Source organism: Trematomus bernacchii, unplaced genomic scaffold, assembly GCF_902827165.1.
Source record: "Trematomus bernacchii unplaced genomic scaffold, fTreBer1.1, whole genome shotgun sequence".
In the NCBI taxonomy this organism is placed as follows: domain Eukaryota; kingdom Metazoa; phylum Chordata; class Actinopteri; order Perciformes; family Nototheniidae; genus Trematomus; species Trematomus bernacchii.
This window is the reverse complement of record NW_022987698.1, coordinates 5,619,733-5,645,920: the sequence shown is the minus strand read 5'-3', so window position 1 is coordinate 5,645,920 and position 26,188 is coordinate 5,619,733. Positions and strand designations below refer to the sequence as shown.

Here is a 26,188-nt window from a genome sequence, read left to right as displayed (position 1 = left end):
GACTGATTTTAAATGCCATTTTCTTAATGTCTTCCATTTTTGTAAAGCACTTTGAATTGCCTTGTGTTGAAAGGTGCTATATAAATAAACTTGCCTTGCCTTGCCTTGCCTTACAATAATGAGGCACTTCACTATTTCCATTTTATGCTACTTTAAAGGCTATTATTTGAACAGCAGATATTGTACTTTTTACAATACTACATTTATTGACAACATTAGTTACCAGTAACTTTGGGGAATCCGAATTAAATATAAATCAACTAATGATTAATGAAACTTTTACCCAGCAGTTCGTAAAGTAATTAAAAATAATATTTCAGATTTTACCTAGTTATCAAATTGTATCTGGTTGCTTTATCCTTCTAGTATACAGTAGGAGCATCGGATACTATATATCACTCAAATCACAATTATAATAATAATAATAATAATAATAGCTTGGATTTATATAGCGCCTTTCATGGGGCCCAAGGTCGCTTTACAAAGATAAACAGGAGTAAAAACAAACAAAACAAAAACAAAAGGCAGTCAGACAAAGAGTCAGACAGACAAAACAACAAATAAATTACATATATTTTCTTGTTCGTACCTGTTTCGTTGACATTTCTTCAGCCCCACCCCACCAGTACCTTTCAGCCTCTATCTCACCTTTCCTGTTTCTCCTCTTAATACAATAGGCCTACTCTTTTTTATTTTTTTTAACTAGCTTTTGGGTTATGCTTCTAATTTGTGAAATAAACACTTTCTCTATCTTTCTCTTTTCTAACTCACTACTGGGCACTATACTTGATAAGGGAAATAAAAAGCTACAATTTAATGTATGGTTATTGGGGAAATAGAGATGGGTGATTAAAGTACATTTAATTAAATAACTGCATTTGGTACAATTTTGAATGCAGGAATTTAACTACACTGTAGTCTCACTACTCCTACTTCAGTAAAATATCTGAATACCTCAACTTTTACTGTTCAAACTACACGGACAAGAAAGGCATCAACTGCAGGTAAAACTGCAAACAGTTCTTGATCTACTGAGGTTATCTCTTATTGTTTCAAACTGAAACTCAGCTGTCATTTTGTTTTGTAAGTGTCTGTTTTAAAGCATGTAAAAGCCTCAGAGTAATAATCACCATTTTATTGTATACATATATTCATTATTTAGAGAGCCCACATGCACCTTTACAGTGTAATATTTGCAGTGGGGGAGCATGTGCCCTCGGACAGAGAGGCAGTGAGCTATTCTGAGTTCACTGACCTTGCACAAAGCCTGTGAAATGCAGCATCTGGACCTTTTGGCAGGAGAAATATGAACGTCTAGTCCTGTAATTTTCTTTTCTTTAAATTTAACTTGTATTTGACAGTAGCACCTTAAATTGTAATAAAATTAAAGGGACATTTTGTTTCTTAGTATCAATGTTAAAACAATTACATTCAAATCAGTAGTCAGTATCGCAGCTCGCACCTTGATATGGATTTGCTTTGATACATTAAACTGTGTGCTAAACAGGTGAGCAGTTTCACAGAGATAAGATAGAGAGAAAGTTATATTTACACTTTATGAAATGTATAATTGATAGAACGTCCTACAACATATCGATTATTAATCCTTCACAAATCACAATAAGGAACAAAAGCTCATAGTTACAGTAGGAAGACCTGACAACATAAGTTATCTATTCTAAGGGACATCATTGCAATGAAGTGATGCATCCTGACTAATGGGCTGGATTTAAGTCAGTGTTGGGTGGGTCATGCAAAACTTGTTATAAAAGAGGAACGTTGAAACAGTCAGTATCACGTTGCAGCGGAGCCAAGATGAAGGTCATCGCTTTCCTCGCACTCTGGGTGACCCTGTTCCACCAGGGATACAGCAGTAAGATACTTTTTATGCTCTTTTATCACCATAAGCTATTACTACAGGCACTGTTCGGGAGAAGTTAGCTACATGTGATTGGACTGGTATTTTAACTATATTTTGTAGTGGTAGTGGTTCAACTACATTTATATTTATTGTGCCTTCTTTGTGTAATTAACTACATAATATATCCAAAAAATGTGCCATAAAAATACAGTTATTTAATTAAATGAAACCCCCTTTGGCCATCAATGCTTTTAAATATAAGTTAAATATTTAAAAAAGTTGTTGGCATGTGACTTTATTATGTTATTATGTCATTTGCTTTTGTCTCCATAGGCCTGCATTGACCCTTCCCCCCCCCCCCCCACAGATTAGTTTAAACAACTTGTTTTTAAGTAACTTCAGTTAAACTAAATTCCTCCCTAGGGTAGCTTCGCTGTAGTTCAACCTTTTCAAAAGTGACGTAAGCTTGCAAAACCTTGCTTTCCAAGTAGCCTCCCAAACACTGATTACAGTTTAAAATAGGATTGTTTTTAAGTTACTAATGTGTCAAATTGCTCCTCAGACTCTCTGGACACATGTGTGGGTCGCTGTGGTTACGGCACCGACAACAGTTTCTCCTGTCAGTGTAACCCGTCCTGTGAGCGCTTCAAAGACTGTTGCTCTGACTACACCGACGTTTGTAAAAGTGAGTGACAAAAGCTTATTTTATAACTTAAAATATTCTGAATGATGTACTTGAATTTGATTATCATGCAAATCAAGCAGGATTTACTATTTTAAGTTGACTTATTATGTAGATCAAGCAAAACCAGTACTTAGATTAAATGATTATAAGACATATTTAGTAGTACTGGATAATGATTAAAACCACAGGCAGTGCATTTGATAATTGATTACACCTCCAGTTTTGATTCAGACCGTTGAATACCTTTGAACCGTTGCTGCTAAAGCATTAACTTTTTCCAGTGATGCAATATTCTCCATTGTGCATTTGGAGGTTGAGAAATACTTCTGGTTGTTTCTTGTGTGGGTGTAGCTAAAAAGATATGCGACATTACATAGTTGAGAAAACATGCACAATGTCTTCTGTTTGAATACAATTCAGATTAATTCAAAAAGAATATCTTCATGTAGAGATACAAGCTTAATGTTTATTGTTTGTATCACAGATTCAATTATATTACATTTTCATCCATGAGGGTTTAATTCTTTTTTATCACTCAGTAGACTTCTGTAGAAAATTAACGGTTTATTTTCCTCTCTAGCTTCGGCCTTATCTTGTAAAGGCAGATGTGATGAGCAATTCAATTCTGAGAACGAGTGCCACTGCAACTCCAAGTGTGCCCAGCACCAAAACTGCTGCAGCGACTACGCAGACCTCTGTGACAGTAAGACCCCCCCACCCTGTGTTTATCTGTTTGTTTTTCCTAAGCAGCTACTCGTGACACCAGGGGCCTCATTTATAAAGGGATATACGCTCAAAAAATGGCGTACGCCAGTTTCTACGCAATGTTTGCGATTTATAAAATACTAACGGGAAAATGTGCGGTCCTCCACGCAAACTCTAACCCATGCGTACGCACTAAGCACAACAACGGGAGAGACGAGAAACTGCGACACCGTTGGCAGAAGGAAGAATGGAGAGAAATATGTGGAAATAAATAAAATGTTACCTCTCATTTATCATATGAAGAATTCATTTTCAAACATTGATTAAAGCCAATCTTAAAATGATTAAACAAACGCCTGTTTGCGACTCCTCAGTGCACACAAAAACATAACTTGGAGAAATAAATAAATACGGATATGTTATTTAAAACCACCTCGAATATGTTGTGTTAATGTTATGAAATGTTTTCTCATAAATGATGCGGTAAGCAGGAGGACAGAATTACGTCTAAACTGACGCCGTTTTGCATTTCTATAGGTTGTAGATACGAGCATGGTTTTATATACTATCACGTTTAATCGTGTTTTATGCCGTTTGCCAAGACTTGATAAGTCGCTCGTAAAACACAGGAGGTATGGAAACTAAGAACACCATATGTGGTAAATTGTACAGCTAATATAACACAACACATTAGTTGTATTTCCTTTAACTGGTGGATTATGGATATATAGTTGCTGATCGAAAGCTGGAACACAAACCACCAAATACAACAAAATAATTCAGATCCAGTCGTCATGACTCCACTCCGGAGGGATTCCCCGATCATTTCTTACAGTTTCTCATCAAGGGGGTGTCTCCTGTCCCCGGGACAAACACACTGCATGAGGAAGGTTATGTGTATTTTTTTTGTCATTAACTTTTTTCGGACCACTTATTTATTTATTTTGGTGACGATCCGACCTCCATGCTGCTACTCTGGTTCAAACTGCATCCACCAAACAATATGATTTATCTCGACCTTCCCAAAATAACCAAAATCTGACACGGTGTGAGATGTCTTTTTTAGCTGTTCGGTCGTAATTTCCTGCGATCTTCTTGATGCAGTCAGTCAAAATGAATGAATGAATGGGTGTTTCTTTGACTATTTATAGGCAAATATGGGCGTTACGTGAAGCCTGCAAAAGCTGCGCCGCATTTCGAGTCGATTGTGATTTATAAAGGGAAACAGGCGTAGGAAGTGCCGGTACGCACTTCCCTCGCCGGTACGCAATGTTTTGTGAATCGGAAAATGTCGGAACATTTCTGTACCTATTTTTTTGCTTTGTACTACGTAAGCAACCTTCTCACGTCAATCCTACGCAAGACGTTATAAATGAGGCCCCTGGTCCCTTTCCCATGGTGGACACTGAATCTAACCCATCATCAGTCCCATGGTGCTGTTCTCAAAAACAGTCAGAAACCTATGAGTTGTGCTAAAAAAGAGATTATCCCTTATACTGTCATTCAAACAATAATTCGAGGCTTCAAGAGTGAAATAATCCAACATTTCACAAAAAAGCAAAGATTATAGGAGAATCCAAAGAAAACTACAACTATTTTATTCTTTCTACGTCTCCTTCTAACCTCACGACCCCTAAGATTTGTTTTGGACCCTTTGTATGGTCACAGCCCCCAGGTAGGGAACCACTGGACTAAACTACCCAACTGTAGAGGAAGTATGCATTTGTATTAATAAAGTCATTTATTTTAATATATATCAACATATTGATCACAGGGACTTTTGACTTTTGATACTTCAAGTAGCCTACATTTTTGCTGATAATTAATCTTAACTTTAACTAAAGAAAGATGTTAAATGAAGAAACTTACTCGTAATAAAAATCTTTAAAATGGTGGTAATAGTAAGTGTCCTTCAGTGAAGGCTGAATATTTCAACACTGTTTGCTTTAGTGGCCGACCTCCCTTGTGTCAAATCTTTTTTCAGTGTTTGACCAGCGGGTGCTGCTGTTGTGCTATAAAACGTACTGCAAGCAAAACAAAGTTCAGTTTGCTCTTCCCTCTAAACGGCACCATTCTTCAACAGTTATAATACTCAGTGGTGGGAGGAGTATTAAGGTCCTTTACTATAATACAAAAAGCAATACTACAATATAAATGTACTCCATTACACGTCTTTCCTTAAAAAATGTGCTAAAGTAAAGTTACAGAAGTCTTACTTACAAATTCAACTTGAACTCTGTAGGTAAAAGTACTCATTGTGAAGAATGACCATTGCGGAGTGTTTTATATTATCATTACAATATCATGAGGGAAGATGAACTTTTGGAACTTAGTAACTATACCATTTTATTTTATATACTGTACTTAACCCTCAAAACAATATTTTTGTATATTAAATCACTCAACCTGTTACCTTAAATTCTTCAAGAAAACTTTGTTTTATTTGCATGCCTCCGCGGTAAATGAAATATCAACAGAGAAAGTCTTGATAAATTGAACCCATTTAGGATCCCGTTGGACAACAGCATAACTATATGAAAACACAAGTTCACAAACTCTTGGGTAGTATAATTTTAAAGTTTCATTTTCCAGTTGTGTGCCCACTTCCCAAACACATGCTTTATCAGTAGAATATTGCATAAACAGGACTTGCATGGATGAGTAGTTCAGCTTGTTGAAGTGTGAGACTTGAGAAAGTGTTTTTATTAAATAATGATAAATTGTGTGAGACATTGTAAACCTATGTTTTGATATAGCTTTCTTTTTGTTTAACCTGCATGGTCCCCATTTGAAACACTAATATGATGAAGACATAATCTGTGTTTGTGGTGTTGTGCAGGTAATGGAGGAGGCGGCGGCGGCGGCAGTGGTGGTGTGATCACTGATGCTGAGATCAAGTCTCTCTCTGAGGCGCTCTACGCTCTGGATTCAAACAAGGCTTCGTCCTCAGAGCTGATCATTAACCCTCAGGCTCTGGTGCACGACTCTCAGACCAGCTCCATGAACGATCTCTCCTCTGAAAAGTGAGGAGATCTTCTTGACACTAATGTTCAGTATATTTTACCCTATTTTCCTGTCTCATCATGTGTTTGTTTCTGTGCCCCCAGCCTGTTCCGATACCTGAACGAGGAGGTTCTGTTCTCCAGGCCCACCTACAATGCCTTCCTGGCGGTGCTGGACAACTACAACAGGATGACCGGTCAGAATGAAGACTTCAGCCCGCAGCAGCTGGCCGAGCAGGAACACTTCGTCAGGGAGACCATGGCCAACACCGAGTTGGGCCGCGAGCTGTTTGCTTTCCTCTACACCAAGGGTAACTACGTCCACATGTAACAGCAGGGGGGAGTAACCAGCCACATGACAACATTACAAAATAAATTGTAATCACAAATTGAGAGACAAAATATGTATTAAAGTAACATCCTTGGGTTACAATTTAAGCCCAGTTGTTTTCTTTCAAGCCTATATTTGTTTATATGTTGTCAAATTGGCGCCATTAAAGTATCAGGTGAGCTCCATGATCCTATTGTCAGTGTTTAAATTAATCTACTGGATAACGTTACAGGTAAAAGGATTTTAAAGGATTCTTCAAATTCCACGATTGCCTTTTACAGTACACGTGCAGTATCTTTGCCTCATGTATTTCTCTCACAGTTTAACATATATAGTGCTTACAGTGTTCTGTATATGATTCTGTATTTTAAGGCGTGTACGCTTCAGAGGAGGAGTTCCTTCAGGACCTGAAGATGATGTGGTTTGGTCTGTACTCTCGCAACAACAACAAGAAGGACTCCAGCGGCTTTGAACACATCTTTGCAGGTTCGGACAGTGCACATTACTTCCAAAAAGCACAGATGTTTTGCCCCAAAACGTTTTTTCATGATTATTAAGAAACACATTCTGTGACAGGTGAGATCAAGGGAGGAAAAGTGTCTGGGTTCCACAACTGGATCCAGTTTTACCTTCTGGAGAAAAGCGGAAAGCTGAACTACTACAGCCACAGCTTCAATGGGCCTGTAAGCATACACAACACAGACCTCAATGTGTTCTTTTAAAATGTGAAATGTGTAGCACTCCGTCATTTCTCCTCTTTCTTTCTTTCCCCTGCTCTCAGTGGACTTCTTACCCTGATGTCCTGGGAATGCAGTTCATGTGGGAGGGCTACTTCAAGCAGGTCGGATCTGCAGTCATTGGCTGCAGCCCTGAATTTGACTTTGCTTTGTACAGCCTCTGCTACATCACTCGCCCTGGAAAACAGTGAGTATACCTAAAGGACCTGCGATGTTTTCTTGCATGTAGATCGTTCCTGATTCCGATTTGTTTATATTATCCCTCATCCGCAGGTGTCACCTGAGCCTGGAAGGGAAGGAGCTCATGATCCAAACCTACACATGGGAAAACTCTTTCTACGGTGATGGGAAGAAGTACATCGCCTCTGCCTTTCCTGCAACCCCCAGGAACTAAAGCTGACATCTTCTAAATAACAAGCAAACATTTCATAACCCTCATTATGTAATCACTTGAAATAATAATATTCCCAAGAAAAAGGATTTTCTCAGTGAGAGGTCTTCATAAATGTAATTCAACTTTTCTGTTTAAAATAAAATACAAATAAAAAAGATTTTTATGGATATATAAATGTTTCGCATCTGCTTATTTTGTTTCCTGAAATGTTTCGATAGCAGGAATAAAATAACCTATATATTCACATTTTGCTTCTCGAGCCCTCAGTGGCACTTCCACTTGTACAAATAAAACGGTAAATCAGAGAGTTGGTTAATCTGCAGTGTAGCCTCTCGTGCACAGTCTCACAGACCAAGAGAATGTGCTGATCTCCCAGGGGCACGATCAAACTGTGCCTAATGGGGCAAAAAATGGGCGTTTACACACCCCGCGTGGGCACAATACTGACACCAACCCTTCAGCGTTAAGAGCATGTGTGCATCTGACACAATTGCTTATTGTCTATAAAAACAGCAAAACAAAAAACAAAACGCAGTCTTTTTCAGAATGAACTATAGAAACAAAAAGACATTAACAGATCCTGTTCTGCTTGACCTGCTTCAAACAGTAGCCACCAGCTAAACCTGTTCTTATCAGCTGTCCATAAAGCTGTGTGTCTAACTCCCCAGTGTGGGGGTAAAGTGTGCGTGTGTGTGTGTGTGTGTGTGTGTGTGTGTGTGTGTGTGTGTGTGTGTGTGTGTGTGTGTGTGTGTGTGTGTGTGTGTGTGTGTGTGTGTGTGTGTGTGTGAGAGTCCAGCTGGGATGGGGGTTGATTTTAGTCTTTCACTCATCTAGGGTGACTAACAGGATAAATTCTGGTCTGCCGACAGAACAGGGGGACACACTTGCAGCCCTGTTTGAAGAAAGTATAACAGGAGATGGATCTGCCACTGATCCCATTGTCCGCCCGTCTGTGTGCATTCATGCGAAACAAGAGCACAAGACCAGTTCGCAGGAAAACCTCAGCGATTTATCTGAATTGGGCCTCACATGCAGTCAAAGTGTTCGGCAACAATAAAGTCAGCCCAGGGAAGAATTTCTCTCGCTTTTTTGTCCGAGCATATTACATTTTCTGAGCCGGTGACTCTAGAAATTAGAAGAGTAAATCTTCTCTCTTTTCAGACTGCTTTCTTTTTAAGGCCCCGATGAAATCAAATTAGACCACAGTGTGGCAAATAAAAGAAAAAAAAGATTCAATTGTTTCTTTTGTCACTCACACAACTTCATAATCGAATTATAGCTGGCCACCCGCCAGCGTGTCCTCGCATCTCCCCCAAATGGGCTTTTTCTGGCAGATCTCGTGAGCCACCTGACTTTTGTTTTGTAATTATATTATCCCGCTCTCCTTTTAGCGTGTTGTGGCTAATGGCTGCGCGGGCCAGCCCAGCTGCACATGCAGAAACAAAGCTGCTTATGGGGCCAGACAATGGGCCTGTGGAAAAGGGACGCCTGAAGGCGGTCAGCCAATGAGCACGCACAACGGGGGGCCAACAGAGGGTTTAGGGAAGGGTTAAGGGGGTTTAGGGGTTCAGGCAGGGGGGTGTCTATTTTACCCAGTAGTGGGGTCCATCATGGAGATGATTAGTAGGACACATGGTCAACATCACCCCTGTCTCCCCAGGGTCGGTGCTCGGCTGGAGGGAGGTTCAGGTTTTGGCTTAGATGCCGGCCTTTTCTAAAGTTGATGCGGGACCATGAAATACAGAGCAACGTTCATTCTCTGGAGTTGTTTTTGTACTTTCCAAACAATTTGAAGACCGCATTGTCATTCTTAGTGGTTACTGACATATGCAGAGTGATGGATAAAATCTTGATGCATTGCGCTGACCTTGTTATAGGCTTTGGATATTGTTGGAGGAAAAATGTATTTGATTGCTGCATATGCAATCCCTCCACTACTCTAAACACACACACACACACACACACACACACACACACACACACACTGACATGCACACACTCCTCGTGCTGTGGGGATGACATCTCTCGGAGGACTTCCAGTATGACAGATGGAAAAAGCCCACTTTCCCCCACTGTCACAAACAGATTCACAGGGGATTCATGGCAAGGTCATGTTTGTGTGTGTACTGGAGTGAAGTTGTATCTGTCCTTCGTATTTCATTATAATAAACAATTCCCATCTCACGAACATACCTAGATAAGGTGAGGCGGTGTCCTCTGAGCCATGTGAACATGCTGAGTGCGCTGAGCAGCCGGTGGAGAATAGATGAGCATCTGAGCCACAGACTGTTATAATAAGAGATATGTTTAAGAGAGGGCCATCTGCAGCAGGACTTCATCATGTGTGGTCAGCACTGAGGGATCTTATGGGACATTATGGCACACATAGAGAATTACACTTGAGCCCCACCTGAAGACAGTGATACACAGTAAGTGGGTCAAACAGAGAAGAATCCAAATAAAGGAAACATTTCAGTTTCAACATTACAGGTGTTTATGTATGCAACTTTATAGCCCTAAAACAATTTCAAATACAAATTCTGATTTGATTAAGTTGTATTAAAGGTGTTATGAGTATAAGTAATGGGGACACAGGGCCTCAGCTCTTATATTCCCCTGCTAGTACCACTCCTGGGATGCAAGAGGCCCGGCTCTGCTATTCCCATTTCAGGCTGCAGGTGTGGAATAGGAAAGGCAGAGACCCACAGGGAGGGGCAGTGGGGAAGGTGGTCGGCCTGGGAGTGAACGGGGATGGAGAAGAGCCTTGTCTGGGTGTGCGGATAACCTCGTAACCTACCTCAATTCTCCCTGTTAGGGCATGTGGTGCTCTGTTTCCAAATCATGCACATTCCCTGCTCTCTGTTCCCCGATCAGTGTTGATGAGGGTCTATAATATATAATGTTGTTGTGCACGTCTTTGTCACTGAAGTGTGATTCAGAGAAATATTCAATTATAATTGAATATTTAAGGAATGTTAAACGGCAACAATTAAACCTATCTATTGACGGAAAAGTAATCACAAACTATTTTGGTCGCATTTGAATTGTTTTCTGTTATTTTTCATGCAAAAAAGTAGTTTTCAGCCCCTCAAATGTAAAGACGTCTTTTCTTGGGTTTATATCGGATTCAATTAGATATTTGTAGGTTTTGGACTGACAAAACAAGACTTTTGAAGACATCACCTAAGACTTTTAGGTACTGGGATGGACATTTTTTCCTATTTTCTGACTAATGTAGAAAATAATCTGCAAAAATAATCAATGACAAAAACAATTGTTAGTTGCAACCCTTAATGTATCCATACACTTTAATTAGTCTATGTATATCAATGCCATATCTACAACTAGAATTAAGTTTGAACTTTGATCTATAATTATTATTATCGGGTGATGAATCACAGTAACAATCACTCCAAGAACGGTCACAATCCTTATGGTTAAGAAAGTACATGGGATAATTTACCCAAATACTACATTTTAAGGTGTTTTATTGCATTTGTGATTAAAAGTTGTATAAGAAGCTTTGTGGCTGCAGAGGGAGCTGCATGAAGTCTGATCAATTGCCTTTAGTGATGTCACTTAAAGCAGTGTTTGTTGGGGCTTCTTTGCCAGCTTTATGAACTCCCTAAATCATTGGTAAATGAACAAATCCTATACCTTCTTTTATTTTAATTGAAAATGGAATTATGATAATTATAATCTCAGCTTGCTTTCATCATGCTTTGACTTACAAGTTTTCTTGTATTTTAATGAATAAATAGTATATATCTTAAGAACAAGCGTTTCAAATGAAATGACTGTATAGACAAACAAATCATATTTCCAGCTAAAGACTTTGTTTACATGCGCGTACACACAAATACTAAAGTAATCACATTAAGCAAACAGTTAGATTGAACTGAGTGTGCTCAGATCAACTGAGAGTTTTGAGTTATGTGCTTGTTTTTATCAATTAAGACAACCTAATTGTAAATCAAAACATTGAGATCAGACAAAATGTGATGGCAAAGTATATATACACTTCAATCAGAAGTCCTCCTAGAACATTCAGTGTGAGTTGTGGTTATTTAAGCTGCAGAAGGACCTCCATAGTGCAGAGAGGAGGCCATTAAAGAGTCCCAGAGATATACTGATGCTATAGCTGCAATGAGAGCAAACTCACCCGGCTGCTCAGAGCTGCCGCCTGGGTGAGATGAACTTGTTCAACAGCCTGTCTCCGCAGAGCAGAGGGATGGATGGCTGGACGGAAGAAGGGATGGAGCAAACACCTGCTCACACGCAACTTCAAGCTGTCACATACAGTTAGGCTCAGCCGACTGAGCGCGTCTCTGCGCCGCTCAATGCGAACGTGCTGCGGATTTGGCGCAAAGCAACAAAGGCCCGGGCCTCTCCTGTTTGTCTGGAGTTTAAGTGACACACACCACACACACGCACGCACGCACGCACACACACACACACACACACACACACACACACACACACACACACACACACACACACACACGACTAGAGCTTGAGCCACGGGTCGGCCACGCGCGAGCTCAAGCGCGTCAGCAGGACAGGGACGGGGGGAGGAGCTTCACCGGGGAGGTTAAAATCCCGATCCCCCGCAGAGTGACCCACACTGAGGCTCACACTGTGGGACACAGCGACACTTCACCGCTTATTGACAGAGACATAACTCTGAAAAACGAGTATCATCCGCCAGACCTACTGTGGAGGACCGGGGCATATTAACACGGGTATGATTTAAGTTTTTAAAATGTTAAAGTTATTTATGTTGGCTGGTAGAGTTAAAGTGACTCGATTTCATGTTTATTTTCAATCGCATGAGTTTAACGTCTTTTATTTGGCTGATGATTTCCTGGTAAACACAACAAGTCAACAGACAGTATACAACTAGTAAAAGAGGCTTATTCTAATATTGACATTTAGCAAAAAGCAGCTCAAGCAAGCAATTTGTGTCGAGGCAATAATAGTTGTGCGTTTTGAAAAGGTCTGATTTCAATTCACTCTGAGTTGTCTGTCGCTGATCTGGGGACGTCGATCTTTCATTTAATCCCATGGTCGTCGCTTCATCCACGGAGAAAATCCTGCGATGCCCCAGATTGAAGTCCTGTCAGTGACTTTATCTCGCAGGCCGGGCATTACTAGTTCACAAGTTAACCGGGATTACTGTGACGGGGGAGGGGGAGAAAAGGAATGAAAATAGATAATGCATCTATGAAAACTCACATTTCCAACGCTCACTATAAAGGTCACTCGTTTTAGATAATCTCTTCCGCATTATTGTGTCGGCTAAACAGCACCCACACCTGTGGCGGAGGAGCGAGAGGGAGCTGTCCGGTGCTGAAATACTTTGAGAACTGCTGGCAGGCAGGGTTTAGAAGTTAGATTATTATTATTGGTTAATAAAAAAGTTAAAATGACCTGGCTCCAGGTTACAGCCCCAAATAATCCCCTTAAACTCCTTAGAAAAAGACACCAGAAGACACCAAAGAAATGTTCTTAGTGTTCTGATTATTTTTCCAGTTAACTGTTACATTTCCGTATATTTTTATATCTGAAATGAGGGCTCACCTTCTTCACAGCCTGAGGTGGAGAAATACAGAATCCTTTGTTTTTATTTCAATCAAAGCAATCACATTAAGGTTTAATCAGTCTTTAATCTATAACCTATAAATGCACACACGTTTTAAATTCTAATATGTGATTGTCCTGCCCTACTAACACAATTCTGAGAAAGAATTAAAGGGACTTGACCTCAGTGTCTTCTCAGAAGAAGCCAGGGAAGAGATATTTAGAAGGGGACACAAATCAGACCTTTTATTTAGGTAAAAGCATTGATGCTACATTTCAATGCATCATTATTTGGTTGTAGCTGTGTTAACATACCTTTAAACAATACATATATTATAAACTGGTCATCTATATCTATACAAACCATTTAAATATGGATTAAAAGAACAACATTTGCCGCCGTTAATTGGTGTAGTAGCATCAAATATGAATCACAGTGAGTGCATTACTTAGTTTTGATTTAGCATTACATGCAGTAAATATTTGCTTTTGTCCAATGGCATTCTTTGGCTGTAAAATGGTAATGATGATTCTATTTGCACAGCACATGAAATTGACAATCCCTTTTCCTTGTTTCTACAGTACAATGATGATTAAGCCATATGTAAGACAAGGCGAGGGAGAGGAGGCCGCCAGCCCTCTGCAGTGGGTGGACGGAGACATGAGCTCGCCTGATGGAGATGCATCAGATTCATCACACCACTACAGAGATGGAGGAGATGAACAGGACAGGGAGCTGGGGAGCGAGGATGCACACGAAGAAGACGGGGAGGATGACGAGGAGGGACAGGGGGATGAAAACGAGTCCAAACGACGTGGGCCAAAGAAAAAGCGCATGACAAAGGCCCGGCAGGAGCGCTTCCGTGTGAGGCGAGTCAAGGCTAACGCCAGGGAGCGTTCCCGCATGCACGGTCTGAACGACGCTCTGGAGAGCCTGCGCACCATCATGCCTTGTCACTCCAAAACACAGAAACTGTCCAAGATCGAGACGCTACGGCTGGCCCGCAACTACATCTGCGCTCTGTCCGAAGCCCTGGATGGGGGCATCTCCACAGAGAGCAGGTCCTTCATGGACACCCTGTGTAAGGGCCTCTCACAGCCCACCAGCAACCTGGTGGCGGGCTGCCTGCAGCTGGGGCCGGGGTCTGGGCCCGGGATGAGGCCTGAGGACAGACACAGGGTCCGGGCGGCGGCTGCTCCTCTCGGTGGCGTGGTGGGCTACTCCTCTCCTGGCCTGCCGAGCCCTCCGTACGGCACGTTTGACTCTGCTCACATGCTTCACCTGAGGGCCATGAAAGGAGGAGTTTATGAGAATCACTCCCCAAATGAGTATAATGGCGGTGGTGTGGGGACCCCTCCGTACGATGGCCCCCCTACACCGCCTCTGAGCATCAGCAGCAACCTGGTGCCCAAACAGGAGCCGTCACCGCACTACCCCCCTCAACACCACTACTCCCCCTCCCCGGTGGAGCAGGGTCTGTATCAGACTCAGACTGGCTACGACGTACACTTAGAGGGGCCGTATGACTCCTACCACCCCCAGCACATGCCCCCCCGACAGATCACCTCCGTCTACAGAGACTAAGACGGATCAGGAGTGTCGATTCTGCTTCAAACCCTCAATGAACTGATCTGATCCTTCATGAACACTGACTGGCTGCAGGATCAGTCTCTATGCTTGTGAAGGAACCGTAGAATAAAACATGGTTTGCTAGCATGTGTTGTGCACCTTAGCACGGCTGAATATGGTAAAATTAGGAAATTCATTTGAAACCAATACATTTTTTTAAATCTCTGATTACCAAATAAATTAAGAACCTCCAAGGGTCTTTACAAGAAACGTAACATTGACCATTTGGACCAGATGTCCTGTTACTGTGATAAAAGCACTAATTTAACTTTGGTAACATCAGATATTCTACATAAATTAAAAGTATTTTTATTTATTCTCTTATTTAATTCAGTGTAAATGAACTTTGTGCTGATGTGCAGTTGTGTGTCTGGTTTCCTTTTGTACATATTTGTGGTCAATCTATTATATTACTTTTGTGTCATTTTCTTTGTTGTTCGTTACATTATTTCATGTTTTGCACTCCAAACAAATTCAGATGTAGAATTCCTAGCGCGGTGTAGTTGATCTTCGGAAGCTGTTGTCTGAAGAAGAAAGATGTATTGATTAAACATCAAGATTCAAGGATCAAGGTGAAGAAGCAGAAATGTCATTCTCAGGTTATTCATGAATAAATTCAACACATTTGCTTTGGACATGTCCATTTTGTTAGTGTTTTTCATTTCTGTTGTCTTTTTGAAAATTCTATGTTATTAAAATATTAAGAAATCAATCAGTCCGTGGATTTTGTGTTTGCTTTTTGTAAAACAGACAGACAGACAGACAGACAGACAGACAGACAGACAGAAGGACTGGCAGACAGACAGACAGACAGTACAGACTGACAGACAGACAGACAGACAGACAGACAGACAGGCAGGCAGGCAGACAGACACACAGACAGACAGACACACAGATAGACAGACGCCTTATTTTTGAAATAACTTGTATCCAACATAGTCCCAAGATGTTTAAAGGCGAAGCGAAACATACAAAGTGAAAGAACACAAAGAAAGCCATGTCACCATTTAAAATAATCTATGCTGCATTATACTGTGTGTGATTATTATGGAAGATACCTGAAAGCAGACACAAGTCAAATGTGACTGCTTTCGGAACGGTACTTAAGGGTATAAGACATATAGATATATTCAAAGAAAAAGAAGATAGACATTTTGTACATTTGTATTTAAGATATTAAAAGTGAATATTCTAACAAACCATAAACAACTGTAGATTTCTGATTAATTTAAAATCCCATCAAAAATGCTGAGACAGGTTACTTGGGATTCCCTCCATGTTGCTGTTTTACATGATAATCCATTATAATGCAGCATAGAGTCTTTACAATGCAAGAAAACAAGTCACAGCTGTTTTACCATCGGTAAACGGTATTATGATTAAGCATGGATTATGATGGACTAGCATGCTATGAGTCATTACTCTGGTTGATTGTTTAGGTGAGTGTAGGTAGACACAAAGTATATTAACATTATTTATCAGAGCAATTCTTCTTCCTCTTTTTATCATATGAACCCATCAATTCAGCAGCACCATCAACAGGGCGAGGATCCTTGTTACTCGCTACGTTGTTTTTCATTTTTCTCCCCAGATCTCAATGGTTTAGCTTCACTAATCCTTTGGCCGTCTTTTAATGAAAGGGCGGATGTGCGAGGCAGGATTGTAAGATAAAGATTTATGATTAACATGGCTGCCACAGATTTCTTCTGTACTCACACTGGGACGGCATAATCCCGTCATGACGTTCACTCAGACCACAACTTAACCTTCACATATGTAATAAACACATGTCTCTACATTTACACTGGTGACCTTTCATATATACTGTACACATACATTCAGGAACACACACATTCCTAATGCAATCTAAATCAGGATTGATAGGGTTGGAAATATAAGACTTTCCATTTTTTCTACGAAGAAGCACGAGTGAATCTGAGGATTACAAAGTAATGGAGAAACATTTAGGTTATGATATATACTTTCCACATTTAAAAGTCTAAAAACAACCAGACCTATTTTATTTATGTTTTTTAGTCATAAACATTTATTGTATATATGTTTCAACAATTTTCAAACCAAGAGCAATCTGTGATTTAAGACAAGGTAACGGTACGTTTCATTAAAGCATCGTTGTGGTTGTCTACCAAAAGCTGTCATAACTGCTGGAAGGATTTTAGTCATTGGATATCTAGATCTTAGGACAGAAAAATAATCTGAGCAGACACTAGGAGCAGTTGACCACCGTTGAAGAAACTGCATTTTTAAACTGCTAAAACTGGTCTCACTCACTTGGTCAGTTTGTTTTGGCGTGGAGACATCGGCAGATACCTCGGTTGCTGTTTGAAGCCTCCTCAACAAATCTGAGTGAAATGGATTCCATCAAACTCCGTCTCCTGCTATTGTTTGATTGAGAAACCCTTGGGGCAGAAAAATAAGTATTGTGTGTTTGAACGACAACAGGTGGAAAAGGGCAACGTTATAACAAATAACTGACTGAGTAGAAATATATCGGGCTGGAAATGTACTGTCAAAGTGGAGAAGACAATGGCAAAAGAATAACAAAGATCTGATCTAAGAGCAGCCACTTGTGTTGATTCATGGTCCAGGCTGGTCAGTGTGAGGGCCACCCACTGAGAGGTCAGTGAGCGGGGGTCACAAGGTCACACTGGGTCATGGCTCACTGGTGGGAATGGTCTGAAAGAGTCATGGTCGCCAGTTGAGTCCTCTTTCTGCTGGTCAACTCATCATCTATTCCTGCACAAAGTCACCACAGCTTTTCATTTGGAACACTGAGTGTTTGGTAAGTATGATGTGAGAGGTTATATTATGGATGAAATGCTCATAATCCTGATAAACATGCTGATGAACATCCCACGCCTGACCCGTGGTGGGAAAAATATATGACTTTGTTTTCACAAGGATTAGGATAAGCCTGTGTGTGTGTGTGTGAGTGTGTGTGTGTTTGTAGTGCATTTGCGCTACTAACCAGGGGGACCAGGGAGTGACTTTGAAGGGGCCGGATGAATAACAAAAGCAGGGCATCTCTCTGCTCTTTGAAGGCACAGGACGTCTCACACGATATGTGGGATATTCCTGATTTACCCTCATGATAGATGATAGACCGCTGATAGACCAGAGTTTTAGGGGGAAAAGGATTTGCCATTTGAAAGGCCACTTTTTCACCCAAGACAAACAAAGGGCTGAATTCGTCCTTTTTGACCCCTGACCCCTCTGACTGTGACGACAAAATGGTCTAAATGAGACCATGATGGCAGCAGCAATATCTCATGCTAACTAAAACTAATGTAAAATCCCATTTTTACATGTATGTAAAATACTACGTTTTCTTCTGGTAAATTGGTACAAATCATAAAAAAAGAGACAGTTTTCAACGCTAACCCTTGCATTCGAAGGCTTTTAGTTGTTGCACAGGTCAACTGAGCATACACAAATGTACAAATACCATTTTATATTTATGGATAATATAGTTTAAAATAAAACATTAATATTTACTATGGGTTAAATGAAGCACCTCTTTCAAAGAGACTTATATTTGTAATAATTCTGGACTTAAGATCTGGGAAATATATAGACAATTCTTTAAAATTAGAAATCCAGAAAACAAAGCATTCACAGAGTTTTTGTTCATATTGTAGCTTCGAGTGAGCGATCTACATTTCAAAAACATATAAAATGTATATTTAATCTGTTGGATTAAGTAGGTATATGTTTATGTGCGCGTCCGTGAAGCACCATGCTGCGTGCATGGTTGTGTTATTTGGGATGAAACAGTATTAAGCAGCTGATCGGAGCTCAGTGTCTGAATGGTTGCATTAACTCACTAATCCTGAGGGGAGAGGGGCAGTCGGGGCAGCAGATCATCTTCTCCTCTGTTTCACAACGGTTCGCAGCTACAGCCACAACAAAGAACCAATGATGCTAAAGACTCGCCCAGGCACAGATAAAGGTATCTTAACTCATAGTTCAGGAAAAAGCATCAGCCTGTTATGTTTGTGCCAATGAGAAATAATGTTTCTGTCATGAGATTAATTTGTTAGTGCTGACTCAATGAATGTAAAAGGTAGAGTTGCACTGCCACCAAGTGGTGAAAGCTTGTGACTGAAATAAAATCATAAAACGAGATGATGATGGGTATTTGGCCGCTAGATGTCACCATTAGACAACCTGCTGTAACTGTGGAGTCTGATACAAGCCTTCTAGAAATACTGTAGTCGAGAAAGAGAGTCCCTGTTCTTGAGCTTCATACAGTAAGAGGTTTAATATTAGTCATCTGTCAAACACAATAAACTGGATTAAATATCAGCCTTTTTAATGTGCAAATTAAACATTTGACAGTATTGTTGCACAAGGTAAAGACTAAATAAAACAGAAACATTTTGGTAAGATTCCCATTGTTAAATACAGTGTTGCCAGCAGAGTGAGCGAGCAGTGGGAATGAAATGAACCTATTTACATGTAAACTGGTTGATGGAGTGTGTTTGGATCAGAATAATCAGGCTAATGGAGGTACCTGGGGACTCGGCTCAATCAGAAATCTGCATGCTGTCCTCTCTATCAAGCTAGCGATCGTATCTGTAATTATTTACCGTGAAAGGACATGAAAAAGGATTAATCAAGGAAATCTGACTGATTAAATCTTCAAAGGCGGCGCTGAAGAGCAAGGTCTATAACAGGGAAGAGGGATGTGGTTGGTGCTTTTATCTTTGCGGAGGAAAAAAAACCAAGAACAAAAACAGACAGTGTTCTCCAGGACTGCTGGCTCAGTGGGCTGAAAAGAAGCCAACAACATGGAAGGAACAACACAACTACTATTTGAAGTAAAACTCTTTTAATGGTTTAAATGTTATTGTTTATACAATGAGACAAATTATTCTGATGTAGGTGAGTCTATGCAAAATGTAACATGTTTTTATTTGTACTTAAAGGTGGGGTAGGTACGTTTGAGAAACCTGCTCGAGATACACTTTTTGTTATATTCCATGGAATGCTCTTAACATCCCGATAGCAATGAATATTTTAAGTGCTTTGACAACAAATCCATAAAAAAATGTCATCTGTGGAAGCCGTAGTACTGTAAAAAGCACGACCAATCATTTTAGCCTGCCCGGCTAAAACAACTGGATGGCCTACCTGCCTGTCAGCCTTCCATCTGTGCACAAACTTATATCGTGCCCTCATTGGTCATGTGCGCGTTCCTGTGTGTTGGAGGAGGGGCTCTATAAGGAAGTGGTAGATTTTTTCCGGTCGTGTATTTTCAAATTCTAGCGCACTCGAGCTGGTTTCTTCAAAATTACCTACCCCACCTTTAAGAACAAGATTTGAATACTTATGACCAACACAAATGAGTTTTATTATCTAACATCTATCTCTTTTTCAAATGTGTTCAATGATCTTACATTGAAAACCTTTAATATTTTCTGTTTCTAATTTGATCTCTCATCCTTACATACATACTTTTGATTTTGGAGTTCAATCATTTTGGAGAAGACAGTAAAGGGTCCATTATGAGAAGTTAATGATCTTCTGAAGCAAGTGTCCAACAATTCAACCTTCCTTGACCTTGTGCGGACAGAAATCCCCTATCTCAACGTAGTCTCAGGTGTCCTGTTACTATTAATTATGTGACGCAAATGTCAACCTGGGGTAAAAGTTAGGTGAGCAGAGGGCCGTTAAAATGTAACAGCATCGTTTCGGCCAACAGTCTTTTACTGTAATTAGCTGCTTGGAAGAGGTGCCTCAGTCCAAACAGATCCACATGTCAAGTGGAATGGAAACGTACGTAAACATCGATGAGTCATTTATAGATCAGAGACAGAGACACGTCCTGCATTACTCTGCCGGAAGTAATGCTGGGCGTTCTTTTAACATTTTATAGCAGATAAAGAGAGAGAGAATGGCTTAGATAGAGAACAGCGAGCCTGAGGGGGAGGGGTGTGTGTGTGTGTGTGTGTGTGTGTGTGTGTGTGTGTGTGTGTGTGTGTGTGTGTGTGTGTGTGTGTGTCTGTGTCTGTGTGTGTGTGTGTGTGTGTGTGTGTGTGTGTGTGTGTGTGTGCGTAACTGTATCCCCTGATGAAATGTGCTTACTGCTTCAGTTTGCTGTCCTTCCCCACTGTCCCTTAACCTAACCCCTACGTGGGATATTGCCAGAGGGTGTTTGTGTGTGTGTGTGCGTGTGTGTGTGTGTGTGTGCGTGTGTGTGTGTGTGTGTGTGTGCGCGTGTGTGTGTTTGTGTGTGTGTGTGTATTATGCAAATGAAATAAAGGGAAGGTGTCTGCCTCAAATTAAACCAGGCTCTAAGTTTACATGGGCATCTCTTTCTCTGAAGTGTCACAGTGGGACCCTGCCAAGGCTGACAGGACGGCACTGTTACTGCTTTTAATGCCAACATTAAAACACTTAGTTTTTCTAAACAGCCTCACTCTCATTTACACAAAAGCACTTCACATAGTAAATGCCAATAAACTGTTCATTTACATTTGATAGCCTGTACTTAACCCCACATTTATCCGGCATGTCCTGCAAGGTGAGTTGTAAAATGCTCGATGCAGAGCAGATCGATTCTTCACCCGCCTTCTAGCATATCAGAATTGGGCTGACATTTAGTCGACATTGCGCCATGCGTCAGTCTCACCTCCGGCCTCTCCTCCTGCTCCTCCACCTTATACTCTCCTACTTTCCTAAAACCACAGTTGCAAGCACATTTACGATATCCAATCTGAATATACACTTACTGGCAGCAGAGAGGAATCGACATGCTAGCACACACAGGAGCCCAACAGTATCATGTTTGTACATTTTGTCAGACACTGTTCATCTCACAGCCATCCACATTTTAATTTCATCATCCCAGCTATTTCAGCACTTTACGTTGGGTGTTTCAGTGGATGACTAGTTGAACTGCGCAATGGATGACTGAGAGGCTGAGAGAGTTTTGGACTTGCAGTGGATCAGCGTTTTAAGGACTTTAATTAGCAACATTAATAAAACATGCACCTCAACTCAATGTGTATAACTGCTTAGACTTAAAAATGTTTTTTACTTTGTTTTCATCCGTTTTTGTATATATCTTGCTATTATTTGTTATGAAGTATAACTCTTGCTATTTCAAAGAGCAGATATCTTAAAAAAGCAATTTTTTCCTGATTTGTACTGTCTGTTCTACATGCATGTGCAAATAAACAAAAGAGCCACCTACTGATAATTGATGCTTTTAACTGTGCGATGTGAGAGTGAGAAAGCAACATCCACAGGAGGCTGTAAAAACAGTTGGGAATGTATGACTACGTTTAAGCGGTTGTTGAGTAGGCACATGAACTTGAACTGTTATAGGTGATGGAGAAAAAATTAAAAGAAAGGCAAGAATCAGACAAAATATGTGCACACTGCTTTAAAGATTTGTCCATGTGCTTACAGCTTTTTGCAATGCTTTCATCTCCATATTAGCTCAAAATTGTGCATGAAAGCACAAAAGTTCATGAGAGTCCCCCTCAGCCATGGTTTGAAAAATTGTAGGGCACATTTTTTTTATATCATTTATTCACGGTTCCGCAAGCTAAAGGCAAGTTAGATTTAAGATTATTTAAGACTTTTTTAATGCCTCAGAGAAATACATTTAAGACGAATTTAAACTGTTATTTTTCCGCTATCCCAAACGTATGTATTGCAAAAAAGTGATGCTACCAATTATTTTGATATTTGACTTGCTGTAATGGCAGGAAAGAAGTGTGTCATCAAACCTTCTTCCCATGTTTTAAAAACATATTTAAGACAGTTTAAGACCATGTGAGGCCTTATTTCTTATTAATTAACTTACTTTTTTAAGAAACCATTTATTCAAGCCAATAACCTTATCTGAGAAAAGAACCTGTTAGGCAGAGCCAATTCTGGGGGAACCCATTTCCTAAAACAAACAACCTATTTGCCTGTAAGCCATCTGATTCATCCGCCAATCATATTCTTCTATGCTTCACCATGTCAACATTTTCCTGCTCTGCTTCATGTCTCTCAAGTTTCAACGGCTTGCCACCCTGCTCCTCCTCGACAACACACACTTGTTTCGTCTGATCTGCCATCCGTCGCTGGGTCCCCCTCCTCTCGGTCCTGCCCCTCCTTTTCCTCACATTCTCTCTCTCTCTCTGCCTGTATCTCCCTCCTTCCACAGTTGTCCTCACATATTAGGTTCCCCCGTCCTAAGAGGCAGAATTAGCCTCTGGAATCTCATGCACTTGATTCCTTAGCTCCCAGGAAAGAGTTGACGGCAGGAAGGATCAATTAAAAACAACAAACAGAGAATATAGAGAAACACAGAGGAGGATAGGAAGAAACTGAACATCATGCAGCTTTCTGTTTGATGCAGCTTCACTGTGGGCATGCGGCTTCTTGTCCCGAGCGTTTCTGCGCTCTCCAGCTGACCGGTGCAAGGTCTGCGCTAATGTCGCTCATTGCTACTTTATCTATCTCCTCACAGTAACGTGAGCAAACTTTAATTTATCGCACTCAAAGAGGACCTTGCTGACACACTGACCTTTGGACTCAAGAACTGGATCCTTTCGACCCTGGTGAGGAACAGAGGCAACCAATGTGGGGCTCAGGTAAGAACATCATGGACTTCTGAGCGATGCTAACCCACCCACAACTCTGAGCATTCCTCCTTTGATCACCTTCAAATGAACCGAGAGCTGGATAAGCCAGGATCCCCTCATTATTGCAATATTGTGAGCAGAAATAAAGAGCCAGTGACAGACCTCCATGAGGCTTTGAAGCTTTCTCTCTTTGATGAGTGTTATGGCGGTCTTTAACAAATGTCAGCAGTCAGACAAGAGTTGCACTCAGACCTGGTCTGACCCCCGACCTTTCACATACATCATCGGTGTGGTGCATGGATGAAGGGAGGGGAAGAGAGAAAAGACAGAGGCTTATATAAAGAGGGCACTGTCTCTGTACTGTGTTACATCCCTAATGAAAGCGACATGACAACAGGATGGAAGAATTAGGCAGACTCGGGAGAAATAATGAGCAATGTGTGCAAGAAGTTTTCTGGTTCAAATGAGGATTGTCAGTGTCAGAAGGATATGGGTAAAGGATACAAAAAAAATCAATGCAACACAAGGAACACATTTTGCCCGAGGAAGACTTGTAGTTATAGCTTTGCAAATTAACTAATAAAATCAAGGGTGTACTGATTCCGGTGTACGGGGACTCAACTGCAAGATTCACACTAACTCAGTGTCAGCCTAAACTCTCACTGCAGATAACAGACACAGTTGTGTGTTTTTTTGCATGTTGATTAGATTGAGGTTCATTGACTTGAGCACACTGACCTTTCACCCCGTCATAAACACGTTGAAATGTGCCTGGAATTAAAAAAGAGCTAATTATATAGAGTGAAAGGAATTGATCAGATGTCAGGATTAAGTCATTAGTCATTACTCCATGTAAACATAACTCAGTGGAAATGATGTTAGTGTGTTTGACAAAAGCAAGATAATATTAGGTTCACTCAACTTCTTCAGTGGAGGGAGTTGCTCTATTGATATGAGTAATGAACTCGGGTCATAATATGGGTTGGTCTGTCATAGGGGATTAGAACCTCTGTCTCAAATGTTGGCTATTAATGCTCTACAAAAGTTAGTAAGTGGACATCTAGTCAATTAAGTGCAGTTCTGAATCGAGTTTCATGTTTTCATAACTTGTATTCTTTTGTATTTTCTGCTTTTTGTATATTGAACTTCAGTTTGTCAGAGTGGGAGGATTTGTTAAAGGATACCGTTTATAATTCAGTCAAAGACATTGACAACATATATAACACATTTTTGGAAAAATTAAACTTAAAAATAAAGACTTTTAGTGTACTAAACCATGACCAGTCGACCCCCTCCCTAACAAAGCATGTTTCTTTTGTACATGCGGTGAACCACTACCTCTTACAGTCAGTGTATAGAGACGAGTAGTGAGCTCTGAGCCTCCTTCACTGTGCCAGGAGAGGAGAAACTCTCCATCTGACAGATGTACAACCACAAACAGCTGGCTGCTTGTTCACTTTGTGTCTGGACCTGAGCTGATTGACCACACAGCTCAAACAGCACAACCAGTAACCAGTAACAAAACGACACATTTTTGAATTATAATATTGTTATCAGTCACTAGGGTTTGTCAATAAGTCCACACATTTTTTTTTTGTATACCATTACTAAATTATACTTGTGCATGCAGGATAGTAAATGACAAAGATTTTCAGGTTGGTTTTATCTCTTTATCTTAATCTGTTTGGCCACTTTAACCTGCAAGTGGCTGTTTTAACACAATGCTTTAGGCTGTTTCATCAGAGTTACACTAGAAATGAAGACTTCATTAAATGTTGGCAGGCCTCATCAGAACTCACCGCTAACGATCACGGCTAAAATTAGAGTTCAACAAGCCTGTCGACACATTTATGGCCTCCAGGGGCAGATGAGAGAATGAAAGGATGGCTGAGGTCACATGCTCTAACACGGAGAACAGGTACACCGACTGCACTGCACAACCGATACAAACTGCATTCAATATATCTAGACTTTTTTATGCAAAAGAAAAGTAGAGTTTTGTGTGAAACAGTCCAACTCGACTGTATATGCGCTGTATTTACTATGCTTTGTTATTTTTGCTAGCATCGGTTAAATTACATTAGACACAGAAACGACTCCATATATAAGAAAACACAATCTCTCTGCAAATGATATTTGATGAATCACAATTAAATTCAATATTAAAACCACATTATGCTTGACTTTGAAATATTACAATGCATCTGCCTGAAACCCTTAAGAGCTGTATATGTTCAAATCAGTTGATCTTTTGTAAACTGTCTAATAAAAAAGACACGATGTATCCAATAAAGCAGTAAATGGCAAAAGGCAGCTATCCACTGAGACAAATCTCATCCCCTAACAAGACATTTAGGACCCGACAGAAGCCAAAGGTTTTATCTTTTAAGTTGAAAAAAAAAAGATGAGAGTTTTGTCAAAATCAATAGCCCATTTAACTAGACAGATAGATTCTCAGTAACATGTAAATCAATTAAGAGAATACAGAAACAATCATAGAAAATATTTTAGGCATATAGAAAGACTTCACTTCCTCTTTAAACTGACACTACTCTAGAACATTTTCCCACACTAAAAAAAATAATTGCAACCTCATTTGTCAAAGCTTTTTAATATAACGTTGACATTACTCCTGCTCCTTCATGCAATAAGGCATG

At 40.4% G+C, this 26,188-nt stretch overlaps 2 protein-coding genes across 2 annotated transcripts; both read left to right on the top strand.

Annotated features, from left to right (window-relative positions):
• The first annotated feature begins 1,795 nt into the window (after positions 1–1,795).
• On the top strand, positions 1,796–7,890 carry endou (endonuclease, polyU-specific). The gene is made up of 9 exons (XM_034139527.1): positions 1,796–1,873; positions 2,424–2,546; positions 3,127–3,249; positions 6,091–6,274; positions 6,359–6,564; positions 6,957–7,070; positions 7,161–7,267; positions 7,366–7,508; positions 7,595–7,890. Exons 1-9 carry the CDS (start codon positions 1,816–1,818, stop codon positions 7,713–7,715), a joined length of 1,179 nt encoding a protein of 392 aa, XP_033995418.1. The 5' UTR covers positions 1,796–1,815; the 3' UTR covers positions 7,716–7,890.
• A 5,991-nt stretch (positions 7,891–13,881) lies between these two features.
• LOC117489457 (neurogenic differentiation factor 4-like) lies at positions 13,882–15,505 on the top strand. The gene has a single exon (XM_034138745.1). The coding sequence runs from the start codon at positions 13,882–13,884 to the stop codon at positions 14,878–14,880; it is 999 nt and encodes a 332-aa protein (XP_033994636.1). The 3' UTR covers positions 14,881–15,505.
• Positions 15,506–26,188: the final 10,683 nt, after the last annotated feature.